This window comes from Sciurus carolinensis, chromosome 4 (assembly GCF_902686445.1).
Source record: "Sciurus carolinensis chromosome 4, mSciCar1.2, whole genome shotgun sequence".
In the NCBI taxonomy this organism is placed as follows: Eukaryota; Metazoa; Chordata; class Mammalia; order Rodentia; family Sciuridae; genus Sciurus; species Sciurus carolinensis.
In genome coordinates this window covers 138,119,937-138,145,019 of record NC_062216.1, presented here as the reverse complement: position 1 = coordinate 138,145,019, position 25,083 = coordinate 138,119,937, and the positions used below count along the sequence as shown (strand labels likewise).

The following is a 25,083-nucleotide window of genomic DNA, read 5'->3' as shown; positions in this document are numbered from 1 at the left end:
ATCAACTTTATTCATGCTTTGCAATGTTAATATCAAACAAACACAACCAGAGGCAAAAAAAACCCCTCACACATTTAGATATTGCCTGTTTTTAAAAATTAAATACAGACATATTAAAAAGAACCCTAGTATCAAATTTAAAGCCCTTTGAGAGCTCTGAAAAAAAATTTTCCTTCCTATTATTAAAGTTCTCAGAACATTTTGAGATATTTCAAAAGGAAAATTAATAGTACTTTTTTAACTCAAATATTGGTGACTGGATTACTATGCATATCTCTCAAGCAAAATCATTTTAAATTTATAAATAGTAGGCAATATATAGCAATAATATTTATCTATCATTTAGAAGTTACTTAAAAAAGTAGTTACCACAGAGATACTGAACACATCCACAATCACTCTGAAAGTTGTGATCTATTTTAGTAAATTCTCCCTAGAAGAAAGAAATTATTATTATGTGAATTATATAGCTTATTGTGACAATTGTTAAAATATACTTATTATAACATTTAATAGGTGCTTTACCACACAGCTAAACACACAATAGGAGCTTGACAAATATTTCAGTGATTATGCTCAGGTTAACCTAGTGATAATTTAATTTGTAGCCCATGAAAACAATAAGTGACTGTGGATCACTCAATCTTATTAAGGTTCAATTTCATTACTGTTAAGTTACAGAAGGTGGATAAAATAATCTTTATGGTCTGTCCTAACTTTAAAATTATATTGTTTGATTCTGAACTTCTAGAGGGCATTTGGAACTAAAAGAGAACTTGATACCCCTGGAACTTTGCTGTGTGGAAATGTTTATGAACTTCTATGCAAGTGGTCCAGAGCACTAAAGTCTGCATCCAAACAAGGCTGCTATGGCAGACAGAGCAGCAGCAGAAGATCTAGCATAATAGTTAATAGCATGGACTCATGAACAGGACTGTAACCCTGTTCTGCCAATCCTGGTTCTGCTCTTCACTAGCTGTGTGAGCTAGGGCATGTTACTTAACCAATCTGCACCTCACTTCCATTATCTGTAAAATAGAGATAAAATATTGCTTGCCACCTAGGATTATTGAGAGAAATAAATGGGTCAACGTACTTAAAGGGCTTAGAAATAGGCCGACACACAGAAAGTACTATATTATCTTCAGTTGTTAGTAAATGTTGTCATGACAGGTATTCATAACTGCCCTGTAAGGAATGCCCAGGACCAGACCTACACCTTTTATATTGGTACATTATAATTATGCATAATAGTGGGATTCATTATGCCTTATACATGCATTTAACAAATTTGATCAGTGCAGGCCTAAAGTTTTGAGAATTACATTTTAAATATCAACTTTTCCTGGGTTCCTTTAATTTTCATATCATATCAGTAATAAAATGAATATGATTCTTGACACAAGAAAATTATCCAAATAAATTTATAGTGACATATAAAAGGCATTTTACCATAAGCTACTATCTTATTTTTATAGTGCCTTATATATTAGTTTTATTAGCATTAATTCATTTGGTGATTTTACGACTTTAGTCAACAGATGTCATTCCAATGTTATTGGAAATAAAATGTCCCAGTGGAGTTTTAAAAAAATTTACCAGTGAATAAGATGATCCAAACATGCAGTGAGGAAAAATTTGGCTAGTCCTAACTCTTTAGGTAATTGCATGTCTGTTTTTTAACAATTAAAGCCAGCGTGCTCATTCTTTTCTAAGTTTAACTTTAGATTTTCTATTCTTCCATTCTATGCCTATTACTTTTGAGATCTTATCCACATATTTAGTTAATAACTTTATTCTCAATAGTACCCACATAGAGGAATTATCCACTTGATTATTCTACCAATACTTAGAATATTATATCAAATATGATGGTATTTTTTAAATCCTACGTAAGCATCCTTCTCCCTTAAAGTCAGTAGTAAAATCACCTTCAGCTACTTCTACTTTTGGCCATTATCAATAGTATTGCTATGACATTTGAGACATCTTTCAATATTAAAATAATATTTTTCCATATTTTGCTTCATTTTAAGACCAGTGACCTTCAATAAGTACAATGTTAGTAGATTTAGTCACTGTTTTAAAAAATCACATGTTGAATTTTCCTGTCTCACATAAAATATAAAAGGTTGACTTCTGTAATACAAGAGCATATCATTTTAACCTAGCTCAGTACAATTTAATGGAGATATTTCCATAACTCTGAAGAATTCAGAAATGAAGGAGACAAAGGAAGAATAAATTTGAACAAGAAGACTATCAATCAAACTCTGAGTCCTTACCACTTCACAAGTTGGCATTATAAGGTTCTCACAGTTACACTCTAAAAGGCAAAAATCAACATATTTATATTGATCAACATATATCAACTTATTACAATAAAACTTTTAAATTGGAAATTAGTTACCACAACGCCAGGTTGGACAACATTGTCCAGAGACATTTTCTTTCACGAGATTCATATCTTCTGCACAGTTGAGCAGTGGTGTAGGACAAAGATTTGTTTCACAAACTAGAAGGAAAAACCACAGGGGTAAAGATGAGCTTTGTGTAATTGCCGTATCTTGTCACCTACCATCTTGTTTACTGATGCAGTGTGTGTACTCCTCTCCCAAGTGCTGCCTCGCCACGTAAAAGTGCAGGTAGAATAAGTGACTCATAAGTAGGTCCCACAAGAGGAGCAGTACCAGCACAGCTCATCAGGTGAAAAGCCCCAATAAAGGGTTTGCTGTGACAGTGCTACTGGGCTTCTTAAATAAATAAATATTTCTAGACATTTCTTAGACACATCTAAATATTTTTAACTCATTAAAATACACTCACCACAGTAATACTGAGGACAACAGAGATGTGTGGTATTAAGATCCACCGTTAAAAATTCCCCGTCAGAACATAGTGGAATAGGTTCAGTGCAAGGTTCACACGCTAAAGGGGAAACAAAAAGCCAAAAGTCACCGCTGAGCTGAAAGCAAAATAACTGTTAGCTCAGGTTATCATATGCAAATCAAATAAAAACAAAATACGTCGATACTGAATAAAATAAGAAACAAAGAAAATAAGACATAGTTCTTTATTTGATCATAAAACAATAATACTGCCCAGATATATTGCTTTGTGTTTTTCTAAGTCCAGTGACATATAGAACACCATCTTATCAGAAATAAAGGGCATTCAGATTTCTGGAGTAAATTATTCTTACTAAGACCTAACTATCATTGATCGATTGAAGTTTATTATATTCACGACCCTTGATTATTCTAATTTAAGGAATAACAATGGAGAAGACACTTGTTCCCTTAAGCTGTTCAACTCTACTATCTCTCTGAATGACCTTGAGAAATGCCCACCCACAAGTCCTACAGTGACTGTGAATCAAGGTGCCTCATTCTGACCAAGCCACTTTGTGCAACAACCCATTTTCAACTAATCAAAATCTCTTTCCACGGAATTTAATCATAAATAAAGGCACCCAGGGACAAGAAATGACTGGAACTGGCTCAATCATCACTGTTCTCCACCTGGATCAGCTGGCTTTTCTTCCCAGAGCCCAGCCAGATAGCTTTATCTTGAGCCTATGTCCTTCCCAAATCTTTCCAATAATTGCTTGCTCTACCCAGAATCCATTGACTTTTGCCACTTACAAAGAACCTTAACTGATTCAAACAATTGTGTTTTGATATTCCTAGGTATATATCTGAAACCTATATTAATCACCAATCTTTGATATGACAATTCATTTGAATAGAAAAATAAAGAATTCTTTATTTTTCAACAGTTTGTCAGACAGTCTACTTAGCTCTAGTTATTTCCAAGACACTCTATAGTTCTACCATTCTCTTTTCAGATCATCATAGGCCACACATAATGTGCAGAACGTGAAGTTTCAAAGAGGTCCTGTAATGTCTTAGCAGAGCTTATTATTATAACTGGTTCTTTAAGGAAAGCCAGTGATAAATTTTTCTTTAAAAAAATTAGATACTTGCTTATTAAAGGAAAAAACTTTATTTTATTGTCTTGATCATGTTTTAGACAGTATATATATGTTTTTTGATAGGGAAAGGTACTAATAGTAGTAACTGTCAAGAATCATTTAAAATGTTATACTTTCTTTTCTACAGTTCTTATTCAGTTTTATCCCTATAAGTATAAAGTTAAAATATTGGTTACCATCAGTCCCATGAAATTCAAAGCAAATAAAAGAATTTCCCTACATACTCCCTCTTATTCCTAAAGATTATCTTCAGAAGACTCACCACAGAGAGGGGGAAAACAGCAAGGTTCTCCCTGCTGAACTTGAATCATAAATTCATCTTCTCTGCATTCTGGTGTTGAAATAACAGGGCACTTGAGTGGGTCACACTCTGCAGAAACACAAATGTATTTAAAAATTTGTAAGATGAAGAAGTAAAATAAGTTAAAATAAATGGAACAGTGTTGTTTAGTTCTCTTTGAATTTAGTGATAATTAAAGATCTTGATGTTAATGGAAACATAGAAACAGCAACCCTACAATCTTTTATGATAAATCATTTTTTGCAAATGCAGAGAAAGAGATTCTAGTCCACTATCTGAATGAACAATGAACCTTACTCACTAAGATTAACCTTACTCCTAATTGATTAACTCACCACATTTGTACTGTGGACAACAAGAAAGAGGACTATAACCAACAACCAATTTTTGACTAGTTGTACATATTGGAATGGTAGTTTCACACAAAGTCATGTCACATCCTAGAAGCAAGGAAAAGAGCATTAAAAATAGTAAACAAAACTAAAACTAAAAACTTGGATTATGAACTCAAAACAGGAAAAAGACTTTCACTAACATAGCTTTTATACCATAATCAAACATAATCCATTCACAACAATCCATACATAAAAAGAGAACAGCTTTAAGTTTTGTCTGGTATTGTCTTTCATCCCTGATTGTCACAACTCAAAGATCTCCATACCCTTTCTCTTGTCATATATTGCTGAATAATATTAATAGTCAAAATTTTTCATATGCATTTGCATAATTTGCTTTGAGAAAATGACATTTATGGCAGGACTGCATTGTTACCTCCACCCCTATATGTCTGTTTAGACCAAGAATCAAGGATAAGCTGCTTTATCACAAGGAATATCAATGTATTTTGCAACATTAACTGGCTAGGAGGCTTCAGCCTGTGCACATACCACAAACTTCCTTTGAACAACAGGTCAGCTTATCAATGATGCCTATGACAATTTCAGCTTCTCGTTCACAAACAGGTGAGGGCTCTTCTTCACAGTCAGGTTCCACAGGAATGATACTTCCACTCTCCAAACATTTGTACAGGGCACATTCATCAGTACCCCCATTCCAAATCTCCCCAGCAGTCCGGGGTTGATCTTCACTATCAGTGCAAGCTTGAAGAAATCAACAATGTTATGTCACTCATAACCTAGTCACTATAAATCAACCTGTGATGTTTCAATTTCAGACTATGACTTGATCCAGCCACATGGCTGACATGTCACAAATCTATCCTGTCTCAGATTCCTTTTTCTACATTAGCTACTACGTTAAATTTTTATTTAACCAAACTTCTAAATACCTCAGAAAATATTTTTTCTTCCTACAACCATCTATAAATTTGTATGTCCTCTGCTATAAATAAGATGATTTTTGGTTGTTTTAATACATATGAGGTATTATCTATACAATAATTTAGCTTGAATAAACTCAGTGATATGAATGTGAATTAGTTTTAAAATATTAACTATTATAAATGAGTGGCATTAGGAAAAAAGTAACCCCTATCTCACATTAACCTTCATATCATACTAAAATTTAAAATATTTCCACTTTAAAATCTAAAAAAGTAGGCAATTAGGCAAAATATTATCCAGTGACTAAACTCCATTTAAAAAGTCTTATTTTATACAAATATGGCCCTCTAGTAATTTGTTGTTGTTGTTGTTTGTTTTTTGTTATGTTTTGTTGGTGCTGGGAATTGAACTCAGGGGCACTCAACCACTGAGTCACACCCCTACCGCTATTTTGTATTTTATTTAGAGACAGGGTCTCACTGATTGCTGAGCACCTTGCCATTCCTGAGGGTGGCTTTGAACTCACAATCCTCATGCCTCAGCCTCCTGAGCCACTGGGATAACAGGTGTGTGCCACATGACCAGGTCTTCTAGTAGTTTTTTAAGGAATAATAAAGTTAAATAGTTAGACAACCATATCCTCAGCATCCAAGCACTTCTCTAGCAAGTCAAGCTCATAAATCTCTAAAGTTATGAGCATAACTGTACCTATGTATTCTGAAGTCTTCCACAGGCCTTTCTTTATGGGGAATCACAAGCTTGTTTCTAAAACTATATACATTCACTTCTACTTGCCCTTCCTTTATTAGGTATTTCCCTCTTCTGACCATAAAGAAGATCCCTATGACTATCAAACTACTGTGCAGTGATTTCCTCAGTTTGTCACATTTTAATTTGCCACAATCATTTAGACAATGTGTCAAAATTAAATTGTTGGAAAATGACAGCAGAAAAATTAAAATTTTCCCCAGATAATAATTCTATCTGCTGTTTCTAGAGTGCTTATTTTCTCAAGGCACCATTAAATGAAAAATTCTTTTTCTTGCTTAATGTCTCTCTGCACTGACCTGATAGGTTACTAAGCACTATCTTTTCTTCCATTTTATAGAGGCATAACCTCAGGCTCAGAGGTAAAAATGAACCCTAAAGACAGGAAATAACTAGATTTTAAATTCATCCCATAACCTGCATTTTTAATTCTTAATCAGCCAGGATCTTTCCTAATTATTATGTATATAAAGATCAAAACACATCAGAATGAAAGCTACTAATTTTGTTAACTTCAACTTAAATCATATTAACAACACATTACAAATAAACTCATTCCCTTTTCAACACCTAGGTTATCTTTGATTAATTTTTCTCAGCCTATCTTTCCAATATTTAAAAAAGTTCTTATCTGTGTGTTAAATCCCAAAGAAATTATTTTGTACTTGACTTCTTACCACATTCTCTCTCTGGAATGCACTGAGTTTTATCTGGCCTGTGGAGAATGGTCCCATTTTTGCACACACAGTCTTCTCTTAAATGTGAACATGAAGAGTGTCCATAGAACCATTTGTTCAGGCATGTTCTTGCCTCACAAGGTCGCACACAAGGTTGATATTCTTTCCCGTCTGGGCAACTCAGAGCTATGAACAAAGAGGATGGAATCTGCTAATGATAAAAGTAACTCATTTGAATTCTAACAAAAGAAAGAAATGTCAGCTTTTCTCTGAAAGGGAATTTTGCACATTTTAGTCTCTTCAATGTCCATTTTTTATTTCCTATGTAACTATAAATCAGGAGCAAGACCATTGATGGGTATTTTTTAAGCATCTTGCAGGTGTCCAGCTAATATTAAAAGTTCATCTGATTTGTATCAAATAAGTCTAGGCAGTCCAAGTCTGGTTTGCATGTAACCAATTATTACAAAGTTAGTGCTCTGTGCAGCGAAATGAGGTATGACATGTATTCAGAATAAACATGGAGATAAGCTTTAAATAACACAATTTGACCAAGTCATAAAAATATGTGGGGCATGTTTAGGTTTAATCCTTCACTGTCAAAAGAAAATCATTGCCGAACAGTCTCTAAATGATGTTTGAGAAAATTCCTATTGATTTTCAATATTCTTCAAAAAGTTATACTGTTTAAAAAGGAATACTCAGAAGGTTGGGAGTGTAAATTAGAACAATATCAGTGGAGAACAATTTGACAGCACCCAGTGAAACTGGAGATGGCATACATTCCAAATGCATCAGAAATGTTGCTCTCAAATAATTCATCTGTAGAAGGAGGAAGACAAAAGGGATGAGAAGGGCACATAGAAGCCTTATGTGCAACGTTAATTTTTTTAAGTTGTTGCTGGTTCATTATAATTGTACATAATAGTGTAGTTCATTGAGATATTTTCATATATGCAAATAAGATAATTGGCTCCATTTCATTCTCCAGTATTTTCCCTTTGCCTCTCTTCCTCCATCTATTTCCCTTCCTCTACTCTATTGGTCTCCCTTCCATTTAGTTACATATTTTTTAATTGGCAGATTATACATAAAGGTGGGATTCATGGTGATATATTCATGTGTGCATATTGCATAATTGGGATAATTTCATTCCCCAGTTCCTTCCCTTTCATTTTTCTCCTCCTTCCCCTTCCATTCCTTACCACTCTATTGATCTCCTTCTATTTTCTCACAAAAATAGAAGATCCCTGCTTTTTATTTCTTTTTGTCTCTCATTTTCTCATATCAGAGAAAAAAATTGACCCTTGATTTTCTGAATCCAGTTTATTTCACTTAGTATGATGTTCTCCAGTTCTATCCATATATATATCCAGCAAAGGACATAATTCCATCTTTCTTCATAGCTGAATAAAAGTCCTCTGTGTATATATACCATATTTTCTTTATCCATTCAATTGTTGACGGGTACCTATGCTGGTTCCATACCTTTACTATTGTGAATTACATTGCTGTAAACATTGGAATGTAGGTATCTCTGTAGTATGGAGATTTCAGTTCTTTTGGAGCAGGATAGCAGGGTCAAGTGGTGGTTTCATTCCTAGTCTTCTGAAGAATCTCCATACTGATTTTCATAGTGGTTGTACTGATTTGCAATCAAATGGGCAAATGAACTGAACAGATATTTCTCAAAAGAAAAAATGCAAATGGCCAACAAATACATGAAAAAATTTTCAACATGGTTAGCAATCAGGGAAACGCATACCAATATTACACTGAGATTTCATCTCACCCAAGTAACACTATCAACCATCAAGAATAGAAATAATAATAAATATTGGTGAGGATGTAGAGAAAAAGGATCACTTTGTAACTTGTAACTTGTATTTGTAAAGTTGAGTGATCTAACTTGTTTGTGACATATTGCTTTTTATGCATTTTATTCTTATGATTACTTTGTGACTAAAAATTAAAAGTAAAATAAAAATGAATAAAAACTAATGTTCCTTAATGATTAGAAAATATTATAGAGTTAGTGGTTACTTACTGCAATAATCAGGTGTTCTCCAATGAATGCAGATGTCAAACTTGTTGCACAGAGCCACATAGGCAGAAAGAGCATCACATTCATAATTCCAGAAATACGTATAATTGATCCACATCTTTTCACAAAAGTTCTTTGGTGAAACCTACAGATGCATTTTGACTTGGGATAAGCTATATTGCTTTATTTTTCTAAAGTCCCTAAGGTAGACTAAGATAATTTGGAAAATAAAATGATAGCAAGTTAATACTCATTATAGTTCCTCTTAAATCTCATATTTTCAAGAATCCACAATACTAGATGTCATCCCTGAATTTATATTTTCCAACACATTTTAAATGAGATAACTGTTATCTTTACCTATCTACATAAATGTTTCTTATAAAGATGGAAAAGAAATAGAGTAAGTCAGGCCTAGCAAAAATCTATTTCTGATGTTATGCTTTGGGTTACAATCATCTCTTCTATACATTGCACAGGAGTTTCAGCTATTATAGATAAAACTAGAAGCTACCAAAGTATTCTGTAATAGTACAGAGCAGCATCCATTAAACCAGTTTATAAATGTTTCTTAAAATTTTTGTATTAATATTCCATGTTCATCTCATATTCTATAATTTGTTATGTTTCGTTTTAATCAGATTCTTTTTTCTATAGACTAGGTTTTGACTTAGAGACTACCTGAAATCTCAGTAATTTAACTTATAACTCTAACATTTATTCCAATTTTTTTCTCCACTCATTCATTCAGTAACCACAAATTGAGTATCTGTGTAGATGCTAAATTCTGAGTTTTCCTTTTCTCAGTCCAATTGCTCCTGTAGGGGTTCAGGTCTGTACTTGCCTATAGGGAGGAAAGAGAAGTCCACTTAACTGATGGGTGACCTCTTCATGTCTGCCTTACTTTACGTTTGTAGAAGAATATGGTCACTTCTCTGTTCCTGATCATCCCTAAGGGAGTACTTCCCTGGAAGTCAGTTATACCGTGTCTAGTATGGTTCAGCCTGATTGCAGTTGCCTCAACCGATGTGATCACCAGCTACTATGAGTGTGTCCTCCATAGCTTGACCCAGTGGCCAAAAGCGACATCTTTTAACACCAATTTTTCCATGATCTAGAGCCTGGAGTATGGGTTCAATACAGTTTTCTGGAGGATGTTGCCTTGACCCAGTTTTAAGGCCATAAGTAGATGTCTTTTAGTTCACCTTCTTAAACAACAGGTTACATCCACACCCCTGTCTTTTTTTCCTATGTTAAAAATTTATCTTTTTACTCCTGACTATAAAAACATAACTATTACCTTCCCCAATTCAACTGATTTTATCTATGTAGCACATCAAGTTATTACATCATCATATTTTAAGATATTAGATAATTAGCCTTTTGTACAAGTGTACAGTTTCTCATTTATATCTGGACTCCAGCTTTCCTTTTTCGCCATCGAATTCATTGGGAAAATCCTAAGAGAAAAGGACTAAATGATCCCCTGTGTTATCTCCCGACATTTTGAAGAGTCAAACTGAAAACTTTCAGGTCAACATTCCAAGTTCTCAGTTACTGATGCAATTTTTAGAATTCATGGTGCTTTAAAGAATAGATTAAAGTGACAACCACATGCATTAAAAGTATTGCTTTTTAAAATTTTATGTGCATGTATTTAAAAAATTTAAACACTTAAAACTTATTTCCACTCAAATCTCTAAGTAAATAGAACCTCCATTTATTCTATGATTTCAGACTCTTTACCTTTCCCCCCAGAGAATTCATAGAGCAGGATAACTGTAGAGTCTACATCTCCCTATCTAGCACATAGTGAGCGCAGTAATTCCATCACTCTCCTTCCTAGATTCTTCCCCTCCATAAATGTAGCACCAAACTGCTTCATTATTTTCCTTACATGAGCTTTTACTCCAAATATTCTCTCTCCCTTCTCCCTTGGCAAACCCAATCTTCCTATCAGTTCAAAGGTCTAAACCTGCACGAACCCTTTTCCACATCTGGTCTTTTATGTACCTTCATATTGCATATTGTAATATAACTATTCACAGATTGCCTTCCTTCTAGATTTCTGGAAATCAAGGGAAGTTCTTATTCCTGTATCACCAAAGTCTAACATTGTGCCTACTATGTGATAGATGCTCACTAACTTTTTGTTTAACATTTTGTGAAATTCTGTTTGTCCTTTGTCTCTAACAATGACTTTTTTTAATTACATAGATTATTTATGTATTAATAACTCAAGTCACAAATCTAGGGAGTAATAAAGATCAATTAAGTTCTTATAAAGTTCTTGTCAGTTCTTACAAGTATACACCTAAGAGGCCAGAATCATAAGGAATTGATTAAAATTTCAATGTCTTATTTTCTAAACTGGGTAATCAAATGCAATTGATTTCTTTCTCCTAGAGGCACTTATTCATAGGAAAGAACTTCAATTTTTTAAGCTGTAGGTATAGTTCTAACAAAACATGGGATAATTATCCTTCCTGTATCTGTAAATCTATAAATAGTGATTCTGAATTCTAAAATATACTGTCAGAAGGTTTAGAGATAAACTATTCTCAGTAGAAAAACATCATAGCAAAAACAGAAATTTATTGGCTTTTACTTTCAATATGTCTAACATGACAGTTCTTATTTATGGTTGCTTTGGCTTACTTTATCATGGCACGGAATGAAAACTCTTCTATTTAATAACTCAATGCAGGGACTGCAATCATGCTCAGTACAATTCCTAACAGGTCTTCTTGTTGTTACTTCAAAAGATTTCTCAATTTCCCAGCTCTCAATAAATAATTCTATGTCTTCCATATTCACAATAATTGTTCCGTTTTGCATCCTCAGATCATCATCTGGATTTTCATTGCAAATTCCTTGAAAGAACATGTGACATTTAGAAGGAAAAAAATTCACTTAAGCCAAATATAGTTAGCACAATTAATCAGCTTAATAATTTATTTTTAAATGAATGAATTATTCGTCAAAGTGCCAAATTTATGTGTCTTTTGGCTTTAGCACTGATAGGAATTTTTAAATTATGCATCTAACTCCTTCATAAAATAGTATGGAACTGCCTTAACCAAACAAGAAAGAAGTCATGGTGTTATAAGTGAAAACATATGAAGAGATAATAGAAAATTAAGAAAGAGAAGATACTCTTCCACTATTACCACCATCTCCAAAGTTTAGAGAAAAATTTTATACCTGGAATGATATTGCCTACAATAGTGGACACTTAGTGATTGAATCCCAGGTTCCTGTTCACCCAGGAAAACTCTGCCTCAAAATATTGAGCACTCCCACTGACCCCCTCCCATCATCCAGTGTATGACACTACTCCAGGTGAGGACCCTGATTGACATAAAGTCAATTCTTACTCCCTTGTACTAGCAATTGTACAGGTAAAACAGTCAACTCATAGCAATCACATAACCACACAGATTTATTCATCATTAGGACATCAAGGCTTGAACTGGGAATTCCAGGACACAGACTATCTCCCTTATTGGGGTGACATGACATATTGATGACTACAAAGCTTTGATCTGCTATAGCCTCTGGCTTCCTTGAAGAAGACCAGATTGAGATGAACTTATTCTTCATCCAGTGGAGTGCATAGCCAAGGAAAGTATAGAGAAAGGAACCAGATCCCTCATCATACCTTTCCTAAAGTCCCATCATACATTAATACTTTTCTTAATTTCCAAGGCTGTAGGTTATAGAATATATGAAGTAAACATTTTATTCAAGCACCAAATCTTTATCATCAAGCAGGTGCATCAGGATGAAAAAGGTTGCTGCTGCTGCCAATATTTCACCCCTACAAATATATGGGGTACTGAGGGCAATTTTTAAATAAATCAACTACACAGCAAAATAACTGCTAAGAATTCAAGTTGAGATTTTTGAAGGGAGGAAATTTCTAGTATAAATGTGCAACTCCATCCCTCACCCCAGCTGACTTCAGTGTTATAAAGAGCTAGATGTCAATAAAGGTCTCCCATTATAGTGTCCATGTTCAGTTTGGGTCACACTCTTGTTTATCTCAACTTTTTCAGTCAGCACCCAACCTGGTGGTCCCAACAGCACTCAGATGTCCCTTTAACAACCTCCCTTCTCCCACTCTGAAGGTCATGGAGTTTAGGCAATGATCCTTAGTAACAAAAAGGTGATCCTAGAAGATCCCTTTTCTACATTGTTTATTTAAAAATCCAGCAAGCAGAGTTATCTGTCTCCTTCAAAGCAAGTTCAAGAACCTTCTATATTTAAATATGATTTGCAACATTATGTTATTTTTTGTATGTTTAGAATGCTGAAATGTTTTTGAAGTTACATAAACAGTATTACATTTTTTAAAAAAGCAAGAGGTGAGAGCAGAGGAGAAAAAAACATGAAAATCAATCAAAAATCATATCATTCAGAAGTGCTAAATCACAGAAAAAAAAAATCCATTCCCAAAGTATGAGTTCTAACTCAATAATCACTATTGAACTATATATATTTCCACATGATAACTAAGTCACCATTAAAGTCCATGACAAGGAACATTTTCTCTTATAAGGAAATATGCAAAACATTTTGGCAAAATTTTATACTAGATATTTATGCTTTTTTTAAAAAAGAAATAGCTATTCATATCTATGCATATAATTTGCTTAGGGCAAGAACCTAGTCTTACTCATTTTTGAGTTTTCAGCATCAAAAATAATATCAAACATTCAGAATACAATGCACAAACTTTTCCTGAATATTTGTTTAAGTTAAAATAGATAGATTTACTACAAATTAACATTTATTGTCTGTGTATATAAGTAACACTTTAAGTATTTTTACATTGTTTTTTCACATTGAATTCTATCAACATGCAATTTTATTTTATTTTTTTTTATTGTAAACAAATGGGATACATGTTGTTTCTCTTTTTGTACATGGCGTAAAGGCATGCCATTTGTGTAATCATAAATTTACATAGGGTAATGTTGTTTGATTCATTCTGTTATTTTTTCCCTTCCCCCCCATCTCTCCCACCCCTCTTTTTCCCTCTATACAGTCCTTCCTTCCTCCATTCTTGCCCCCCTCCCTAACCCTAACTCTAACCCTAACACTAACCCCTCCTACCCCCCATTATGTGTCATCATCCACTTATTAGCGATATCATTCGTCTTTTGGTTTTTTGAGATTGGCTTATCTCACTTAGCATCAACATGCAATTTTAAAACTTAAAATTGACCTGTAATAATTGTGCATATTTATGGGATACAAGTTGATATTTTGATTTCTGCATATGTTCCATAATGATCTTAAAATGATATTACTGCATCAACTTCAAAGATGAGGAAACTGAGCACAGAGCTGTGAAGGATCAGAAAGTTGAATATAATTTCTGTTCACCTATCCAGGAGACACAAGAGCCAGTACTTTTAAAATTTGTTATGTGCCCACAGATATATTTAGTTTGTTTCCTTTGACTTATAACTTTTTAAAATCTATGTAACATGTTGTAATATTAAGCCTAAGTACAAAGGTACATATAAGCTGTATACTTCTTAATAAAACTGGGAGATGTGTTTGGAACACTGTATTTTTTCAAGATGACCTAAGTTTTCCCTGAGTTCAACCTTTACAAAAAACAAGGAAGAAACAAAGATGTTTAAGTCTGTGACCTTTCTATGTCTTATTTTTATCATTTACCTATTATGACAATTAGCACCTCCTTATTAAGGGTTGTTAGAAGAGAATGAGTTAAAATATGCCCAACACTTTATTAATTCTTAATAAAAAAGAGTTAGTAAAAATACAAGTATTGTAGTAATAATAGTAGTAAACATTCATTTCCATGTAATGCCCAAGCTCAACTGTTGTTTCTTGCTTCTTAGCATTTTATTGAAAGCCACTGCTTTCTTCAGTATTCACATGGGGAATTGAGAGTATCACAACTCAAATCATAAAAATGGGTCAACAGGGTTCAAAACAATGCAGTGTAAGAAGGAAAAGAAATATTAGAAGATATAAAAGATCTTAAAACAGTGCTCACTATTAGAAGGAATAAAAGCTTTTAAGATCCATGCTCACCACAAAGTCCTTCTGTATAGGACGACAAGTTAAACCGGAAGCTGAAGTGAATGTCTATGATTCCTGTAAGATGAGCCCACTTTATGATTAATCCAGCTGGAGTAGTAATCACATACATTGTACCAGAATCCTCTATGGACAGGTCTTGATTTGAAAAGGGCAAAGGCACAACAATAGAATCCACTTCCACCTAGAATAATATAAATATATCTGTTAGGAAGGTATTTAAATATACACTAATCAAAGTCAGGATAATACAGATTATTCCATTTCTTCTGATTTAATATGAACTATTTTTACTTGTTTAAAATTTTATTTCTCTAGCCTAAGGGATATTTTAATAAGTAAGAAAAGAGAGATAAGGAAGGCTATTTTTTCTCTTCCCATTATTGAATGACAATTGGCTTCGTATGCACAAGTAAGCTTAGGAAAAGAAAGGCACAATCCCTTTCAGAAAATAAAACATAATCAATTTCAGATCAAACTAAAGAGAAAAATTATTTCTCTGTTATTGCCACAGCTGCTTCTAACTTCTAAGCCCTTCTGTTTTTCCGTGTGCCTTGCTGTATTCAGTATTCTTGCCTCACTACATTTTATTTTTCTCAAAACTTAACTTTCTTCTATGTTATATATGCCTTTATGTCTGTTTCTCTCAATACATGTTAACTATTATATCCTAATATGAATTTAAGATAATATTTCAGGATGTTTTCTTTAATCTGGGTTCTTTCTTTGAGTTCTTAAATCAGTGTTTAACTGTGATAATGTTCATAACAGTCATCTGTCAAACTTGATACGACTAATATTCCCTGTGATTCCACTTCCTGAATTGAATTGGATTCTAGATTGAATTTTAGCATATATACTTGGTAATATTAAAACAGGCAGTCTGAGAATTACATTTTGAAAAACAATCCTTTTCATAATGCCAATAGCATGGAGTCATGGGCTCTAACTAGCAATATAGTTTTTGAAGTTGCATCTCACTCATCATCTAATTTCTCAACTTTATATTTTGTTCATTCTCCTGCCCTGGGCTGAAACATCATTCCTCTATCTTCTTCTTATACTTTAAGATTTATTTTAAGTGTCACTTCTTCCAAAGAGAAACTTTTGACTCTCCTATGACTGCTTTCTATTTCTACATCTTAGTCATAATTCTATCACTGTACCTCCTTGCTTTCTAGTCTGCAGATTGAGGCATTCCCCACACAAATAAAAGTTACTTGAGATTAGGACCTGTGTTTTACCACATAAACTTGCTTAAATAATGGATTTTTAATTGACTATATGACCAGTGATTGGCCAGTGATAAGTTTATCTCATACCTAAAACAAGCCCTTCTGCACAAATGCTCAAAATAATGGCACTGACCAGATTTGAGTTTCTTTTCAATTCATATTCTGTTATTGTAGCAACTTCACCAAAATTAAAATTACACACAAATGCTTTTATCCAAAAAAGTACATCAATCACATATTTTAGATTTCATTTAATTAAAAATTTTTATTATCTTACTATATTTCAGGCTCATTTTATTATTATTTTCAGTCTAGAATCTATGGACCTGTGCTAACTGATGAAATTATTTCCAGAAAGCCTATAACATCTCAGCCACTTTAAGCAAAATCTTTACACATCTTTTTCTTATACTTCAGAGAGGACAATTTAGGTCTGAGTAAAGAACCCAGCAGATAACTCATTCTTCCATAGTAAACACACATTCCTTATGATAAGGGTTTTTCCTATAGAAACAAGTGGCTACTTTCAAGCTTATTCATAACACATTGCTCTTCTTTAATTCGCTACAATAAAATTAAATATTCTTTTTCTTATTTTAGTTATCAATTATTCATCAAAGTTTAATGATGTGAATACTTCAAAACCAGCCCTCCCACCTGTTCTCTTAGTGGCTTTCATTGTGTTCGCCAGGGCCACATCTCTTTTCAACACTATGATCCCTCCTCTTCCCATCATTTCACTTTGTCTGATTTGAAACACAAACATTAACTCTGTTATGAAGAAGCTTGGCCACTCATATTATCTGAGGAGCATTTGCATGTTTAACAAGGCCCTTAAGTTAACCTCAGAGGAAGGAGATAAATGCAACAGTTGGCACATAAATGGAGGTAGACACATAAAATTAAGCAACACATTTTTAGGTTTCCCATGAAAAGAATGATTAGCCATAAGAGCAATGAAACTATAATGATATGTTTAAGTTTCCCTCTTTTTCCAAAATTTTTCATATGATTTCTCATTTTCAAGTCATGTAAGGTAAATTTTTAATTGTGTTCTTACCTTTCTTGCTACCCTATTGACAAGAATTTTATTTATAGATGTTGTCACATTTAACTTCTTAAAACAAAGTCCAGAGATTCTTCCAGAGGAAGCCTTATTTTGAAAAATATTAAAATTTAATGGTTAAACATAATTTAAGTCATAAACAGAATTAATTTATTAAATAATTTGCAAATACTCACTAGTTTTTTAAATGAGTTTCCATTCTGAAAAGAAGTACAGAACACACTTTTTAAAATTTTAACTGCTTTATTTAAGATAGTAGTCACATAACATACAATTAAGCCATTTAAACTATATAATGCAATGGTTTACAATATACTCATAAAATGGTGTGATCACAAACCATTAGAAGATACTTTAATTATCCCAAAAAGAAGCCTTGTACCTATTAGCAATCACTCCCCACTCTCTATTATGGCCAAAAATCATTTTTAAAAGAAATTAATTCCTTGACTTTTAAAACATCATTCAGAGTAATATTACATGCCTCTAAATATATTTACCTAAAACATTTTTATTTAAATATCAGAAGATCAGGATAAGGTTTTGAGCACCTTTTTATTCTTAGAATCCTAGATGTTACAGTATACCTCAATTATACATTTACAAGGAAATGATCACATAAATAGATTAGGACCTACCTGATTCAAGGAACATTTTTCAATATGAGCAACTATGATCTCCCCAGGAATTCTGACTAAGATATAAGAAGCCATACTATACAATGCAGCATTGTTTCCATCAAATGTAATAATGCTCAGTTCTGACAACATGGAACATCGACCTAAAATAAAGTTATGGAAAGTGTAATTAGTCTATTAACTATTTTTGTTTTTAGTAATAGTTGCTTTTTAAAAAAAAAATCTTTTAACTTAGCCTTATGTTTGACAAGAAGCAACTCAAAATGTAACATATTGTGGACCAAAATTTTTCAATCAAATGAAGAAAGTTCAAAACCAATAATGATATAATGACATGGTCAGTTCCAAAAAATAGCAATCTTTCCTGGTTAAAACATTAGCCAGCACAGAAGACATGCAAACTTACAAGGACATTCCCACTCAGGGCAGCAGATATCAGTGTTCACTTGAACAGGTCTTCCCCGGAAACCACAGTCCGGCATTTCCAAGTCCTTTGGGCAATTAAGAGACCAGTTGTATAGTGTCCATTCCATATTAAGGCATATATATTGGCTACAGTTATATACAGGATCAAATTGCTGAGGCTGTTAATAGAACAGAAAAAAGTAGTACATTTTTCCCTATTTTCAACTAATGTTCTCAGTTGAAGTCTTAATTTCACAATCACATTGCCTATAGTGTATACTTTCTAAATACAAAAACTTTTTGCATACTCTTTTTTGTGTGTGTGATGCTGGGGATTGAACCCAGGGCTTTGTACTTGACAGGCAAGCATTCTATGAACTGAGCTATATCCCCAGCCCTAAATAAAAAACTTTTGAAAGAAAAAATTAAAAATTTCACAAGTTTTTGTTGATGCATCCTATCTATAATATTCAATATTTACTTAATTAAAGCTTTATTTTAATATTGATTTACATCAGAATTACCCATACACTCAGACAAAATAAAGTCCTTTCCCATATCCTAGAGCTTAGCACTTTATAAGGAAATTTGTAAGATGGTAGGTAACCTTTCCTATTATGTTATGTAGAGCTAGTCTGTGAATATAACTTCTGTTCATGTTGGTTTAAAAAAATCACAACTTAATCCAAATATCTCATTAAAAATTCATATGTGACATCAGTTTAATAGCACATGGTTAGTGTAATTACAAATTAATTTTATATATAGCTCAAAACTTGTAGATAAATAAACATAAGCTTTCAATGTTTATAGATCACATTCTATTTTAAAGTAGGTAATAATTATTCTCTCGTTCTTTTAATGTTAGATACATTCTTGTCTCTGGGCATTCTCACTTACTAGTGCCATTTGGAACATTGTGACCCTATTCCTCTGCATTCTTCAGTCTTTCAACATTTTTAGATCTTTTGCTCTAAAGTTACCTAATTGGTGAAGATTTTCTAACTAACTTATTGAAAATAATTTAATTATTCTCCTGAACAGTGCTTTCTAACATTTTATATGATGTGCTTACTGGCAATCTCAGAAATTTCAATATAATGCAAAATCCATAAAGGCAGGAATTTTGGACTACTTTTATATTTTATCAATAGTGCCTGAACAGTTCTTGTCCAGAAATGGTGCTAAATAAATATTGATTAAATAGCTAGTTTATTGAAATGAATGTCATTTTTCTCAAGTATCTGCTGAGAAAACTATTAGCTCTAGGGCAAATGACTATCTTTTTTGTTTGCCAATGTACTGTTATCATCTTGCACAGTTCCTGGCATATAGTAGCTACTCAATAAATATTTTATGAATGCCAGATGGATGGAGAAGGCCACATTAGATGACTCTTTATTAAGAAATCACATTTAAGTTTTTACTTAAATGTTGCTTTTTCTACTGTGACTAGAATATAATTAATAAGAATTATCTGAGTCAGTTAAGAAAGCAGTTGTTAAATGTAATGCATATTATTATTATTATCTTTTAGCAATGATAAACTCAAAGAGTTTAATGGTGCTTGAATAGTGATAAAGAAACAAGAGCAAATACTATAAGGAAATAACAAATAGCTAAAAGAGATTATCCAGTCATACCTCACATTCCAAACCTGTTGTAGGCATTAGTGTGTCAAATACAGTGATTTCTGATGGAGTAATCATTTCTGGAACTATTAAAAATAAAAATGAAATTCATTAGTGGAATGGTATTCATCATGTATGGAGTGCATGCGACAGAAAATGTGCGAGGAAATTTTATATAGATTGTTTCATTTGTGAAGTAGGTAAAAATACTATTGTCGTTTTACAGATAAGGAAACTAAGCAGTTAAGAAGTCAGTTTGAAAAGTGGCAGGAGCAGAGTTCTAACCAGGATTCTGATTCCAGGGCCCTGGCTTTCCATACCCATTCTATAAACCCTTCACTGTCTCATGGCATTAACACAAGTGTTTGAATAGGTAAAAATACCTGTGGGGGGTCCCCAAAGAGTCTCAGGTGTTACCAATTTTGTTTGCATTTTCCAAATAACTAGAGAAGCTGGCCCCTTTCCATTGGTGAAACCTTGGTGTGTCCCTTACAAGCAGAATAGTGATGCTCTGGACCACACGGGTGGATGTGGTGAAGGAGTGGTCAGGAAAAGGGAAGACACAATTGGTGAACACATTTGTAAGGCATTTCCATTCGTTCAGCAGTACTAGAGAAATCTCTTAAATGTTCGGTCTGAATAAGACAGAAGAGACAAGAATGATCGGAGAAATTTTCCCACACTGTGGTTGCAATGCCCATCGTTGACAGTAATAAAAAAATATGGTATTCATTTCCTGTTGCTGCTGTAGCAAATTTTTGGTGTTGCTTAAAACAACACCGACTTCTTATTTAGCAGATCTGGAGATTAGAAGTTCTTTTAAAACTGAGGAATCAGCAAGGCTGAGTTCTTTCTTGAGGCTGTAAAATATAATGTGTTTCCCTGTCTTCAACTTCCATGGACTGCCTGAATTCCTTGGCTTGTGCTCCCTTTCTTCACCTTTAAAACTATGATTTAATATCTCTAACTCTCCCTCTTCTGATACTACATGTCTCCCACGTGGATAATTCAGAGTAATCTCCCAATCTTCAGATCCAGTCATAAAATCGATGAACATCTTTACATCTGCAAAACCCTTTGCCATGTATGGTCACATATTCACAAATTCTGGGGATTAAGTCCTGGAAATTTTGGGGGGGCCATTACTTTGCCTGCCACAATGACATAAGAGATAACTTTTACATTTCTGGTTGAATAATTTCTACAAATAACTCCCATTCTTGTTATTATTTTATAGCTCCTAAATTGAAGGATAGGTAAAGTACAACAAAAATTCTTTGGTTTTAGGAGCAATGTCCATGATACATGAATTAGATGCTGTATAGTGTAGAGTGTGGTATTTAATATGACTTAAATGTCTTTATTTCCCTTATCACAAACTTTCAGGCAAAGAAAGATAATAGAAAGTTCTAGTACAATACAAGGACAAAGAGTCATAGAAAATTCTAGTGACTGAGGGGTTCAGTGGTCTCAAATGTGAAGGAGTGCATTGTTATCTAAAATAATTGAAAGGTTATAAGAATTGTCTGGGTATACAATAATAGTCAAGATGTCTTGACAACTACAGCTTCTCCACAAGTTTTGAAATTGAGAAATGTGAGTTTTCCAACTTTTTGCTTCTTTTTCACGACTGTGTTGGCTATTATAAGTCTTTGTAATTTCATATGGCTTAGGGTCAGTTTGTCAATTTCTGCAAAGAAGTAGCTAGGGTTATGACACGGATTATGTGTACCTATAAAACAAATTTGAGAGTATTAGTATCTTAATATTAAATCTTCAAATCAATTTACTTCAACTGCTTAATCCCTTCAGTAATGTTTTTGTAGCTTTCATTGCAGCTTTAAGTCTGTATTTCAGCTCTTTTGCCAAATATATTCCTAAGTATTTCATTCTTTTTCAATGCTATTGTAAATGGAATTATTTTCTTTCACATTGTTCATTGTCAGTGTATAGAAATACAGTTGATTTTTTATGCTAGTCCCGTATTCTGCAACTTTGGTGAACTCATTTATTATTTTTAATAGGTTTTGGCAGATTCCTCAGGATAATATCTCTATCTATCTATCTATCTACCTACCTATGTCATTTGCAAATAGAAACAGCTTTACTTTTTTTATCCCTGGAGGTCATGTAAGTAAACAGTTTTACCCTTTTGCAATACATGTTAAATATTGATTGGGGAGCTATTAGGTCAAAGTAGACAGTAGCACTTAGAAGAATTAATAGTCTATGCCCTGGATGTTAGAATGCAGTCTTATTTAATAAACTTATTCCCTCCATAGATTGAACAATGTTGGAAAAGTATCTCTGGCCCCTCCCAAAGCGTGCTTTTTCAAAATAGAGCAACTGCTCATCTCTACAAGGGTGATAACACCACTCTCTTGTGACTTTTATAAGGTTTAAATGTATTCCAAGTATTTAATCCAATGCCTGGCACATAATAAGTATTCAATAAATGTTAGCTAATAAGAATAATTGTATAGTGATGAAGGGTTATAGAAAATAATATTCCTAAAAGATAGCTCTCCAAAGAAAAATGGAGAGAGATGCGGCTCAGGAGGAGGGAGGGGAAACTACCCACGGAACAATGAGCCCTGGGGGAAAGGGGTGGAAACTGAATGCTGGGCTCTAAACTTAGACCTTCCCGCATGGTTAATTAGTCCTAAATGGGAGCATAGCAAATACAAATGGGCAAGATTTGATACTCATTCATGGGATCTGGACTCTTATTGCCCCAGACAACACTGAAGTTTCAACCTCTTTACGACTACCTTCCTAAATTAAAGTTTTAACCTGTTCAACTAGCCCCTGACTGTCAAAACTGCACGCACACAGCTCCCAATGATTACATCATTGTACCCTATAAAACCAAAATCCCCTCTGTAACTGACAGCCATTTTCCTATCAGGAAAATGGGCCCAAATGGCATCTGAATCCACAAAGGAATAAAGGTTTCCCTGAATCTGTTGAGGTCTGCTATCCGTCCTTTTGTGCTTACAAGTAATGTTTACAGTGAGTCTACAATTTGGAAAATGTCAAGACTCCTAAAACCCTTCAATGATTCACCATTACCTCAGGAAAAAAAAATTCAAAGTTTTTTGCCATGAACCCTTTCTTGACCTAGCACCTAATAATTATTTTATCCTATCTTTTGGAACTATTCCTCACATACTGCATGTTCAAGACACACTGACCAGATGGAAGTCCCTTCATGTGAAATATTCTCTAACACCCAGCCTTCTACACTTACTGATACCATCTAGCTGAAACATATTTCTTCCTATACAACCCCTACCTTTTGTTACCCTTCTGAGACCACAACTCCAAAATAAATACAATGCCTCTCCTATGTACTCTATGTGCACTGTCCTATGTACCCTGATTATACTGCAGTCATCCCAAGGTATCCATGGGAATTGATTCCAGACTTCCCACATGTCGGGGTTTCGGCCGGACCCCTGGCCCTAGGTGTGGCAAGGCTAAGATGGCGCCTGGCAGGCTGCCAGTGCGGTTGGCTTTTGCATAAACAACTGACATCGTATTGAGGGAGTTCGAGGGATTGGCTGAGCTCCCTGATGGACAGTGCAGGTCCACTGTATGCCTGCCTTTGCTGCCTGTATCTGTGGATGCTCTCCCCTCGTGCTCGAGTTGCTGATTGGTTACAATAATGTATATATTGGAGTGTAAGCTCCTTAAAAGAGGAACAAAGAAAGAACTATGAGGAAGTAAGCGCGCAAAATAAAGAGCTCAAAAGAACCAGGCTTGCGTCTCGTTTCTCTGCGGGCAGGGAGCGTGACACCCACACACACCAAAATCTTTGGAAATCAAGTATTTTCATATACCTTATGCACATCCTCCCACATACTTTAAATCATCTCTAGATTAATTCTAAGACCTAATACAACATAAAAGCTACACACACACACACACACATACACACATTTGTTATATTGTATTGCTTAAGGAATAATGACAAAGAAAAAAATCTGTACACATTCAGCATATCAGCACAGATGCAATCTTTTTTCCCAAATATTTTTGATCTGCACTTGGTTGAATCCACAAATGAAGAACCCACAGATACAAAAGGTTGACTACAATTCACTAGACTGTGGACTATTAGCTATTTGGGGGTAGGGCTATGATTTATCTACCATGTCTTCAGTGCCAGGACAGTGGCTGACCCTGCCCAGTGCCAGGACAGTGGCTGACCCCACCCAGTGCCAGGACAGTGGCCAGCATAGTTGATGCTCAATTAAAACTTGTCCAATATAAATATCTGAATTTGAACTTTTCTAAATAATAATTCCAGGAGAAATAATATGATTAGCTTGGCAAGCCCCACTGTCAGTGGATTTATTAAATTCTTTCCCGAGGCGAGTTTCAGAGTGAAGGAGGGAAGCAAGTGTAGTGAAACCTCTTACAGAGCCTGGAACAGAACAGCAAAAAGTCAGCAGAGGCTCCAAGGAAAGCTGAATTACATCTGCCTCTCCTTAGAACCAGCTCAATCGCTGTGAAACTTTAAGCGGGGTTTAATAAAACCTAAATTCCGGACAACATGAGGAAAATCCTAGTAGAATCCTAGTCGTCTATGCCAACTAAAAGAGTATGCAGACCAGTTGCAGAAAATGTGATGTGCTGAGCCCACGAACAATTCCTTAATGAAGTAAAAGTGCCTGCTGGGTTTTCTAGTCAACGGGATTATCCTAATACCTGCAACTCCGGTAAGTGTGCCAAGACTTACATTATGGAATGCTCATTTTACTGTCTAAAATTGTAACAATACCTGAAAACATGGGTAGAGACAGCTCACCTGGTGGCACTAATGCTGGCTCTGTGGGAATCACAGGGATGCCTACAAAGAAACAAAGATGCTCTGCTTTAATTCGTATTTGTGTAAAGTAAGACCCACATAATTCATACGGGGCTCTTTCCCTTCAAAGAAAATGCTTGGGAGGAAAAA

The 25,083-nt window shown here is 34.1% G+C and overlaps 1 protein-coding gene across 2 annotated transcripts in view; it reads right to left on the bottom strand.

Moving 5' to 3' along the window:
• The window catches only part of Otogl (otogelin like), a 119,995-nt gene that overhangs the window by 10,117 nt on the left and 84,795 nt on the right, over nt 1-25,083 (bottom strand). For both annotated transcript variants that reach the window (XM_047550214.1, XM_047550216.1), the window contains 17 exons: nt 24,907-24,975; nt 20,133-20,206; nt 18,491-18,668; nt 18,085-18,227; nt 17,623-17,646; nt 17,441-17,533; nt 15,140-15,329; nt 11,726-11,940; nt 9,071-9,212; nt 7,024-7,209; nt 5,183-5,395; nt 4,631-4,735; nt 4,257-4,364; nt 2,827-2,928; nt 2,411-2,515; nt 2,286-2,326; nt 370-433 (listed from right to left, as the gene is read on the bottom strand). In XM_047550214.1, the coding sequence (XP_047406170.1) occupies nt 370-433; nt 2,286-2,326; nt 2,411-2,515; nt 2,827-2,928; nt 4,257-4,364; nt 4,631-4,735; nt 5,183-5,395; nt 7,024-7,209; nt 9,071-9,212; nt 11,726-11,940; nt 15,140-15,329; nt 17,441-17,533; nt 17,623-17,646; nt 18,085-18,227; nt 18,491-18,668; nt 20,133-20,206; nt 24,907-24,975 (2,052 nt within the window). The remainder of the gene's footprint in view (nt 1-369; nt 434-2,285; nt 2,327-2,410; nt 2,516-2,826; nt 2,929-4,256; nt 4,365-4,630; nt 4,736-5,182; nt 5,396-7,023; nt 7,210-9,070; nt 9,213-11,725; nt 11,941-15,139; nt 15,330-17,440; nt 17,534-17,622; nt 17,647-18,084; nt 18,228-18,490; nt 18,669-20,132; nt 20,207-24,906; nt 24,976-25,083) is intronic.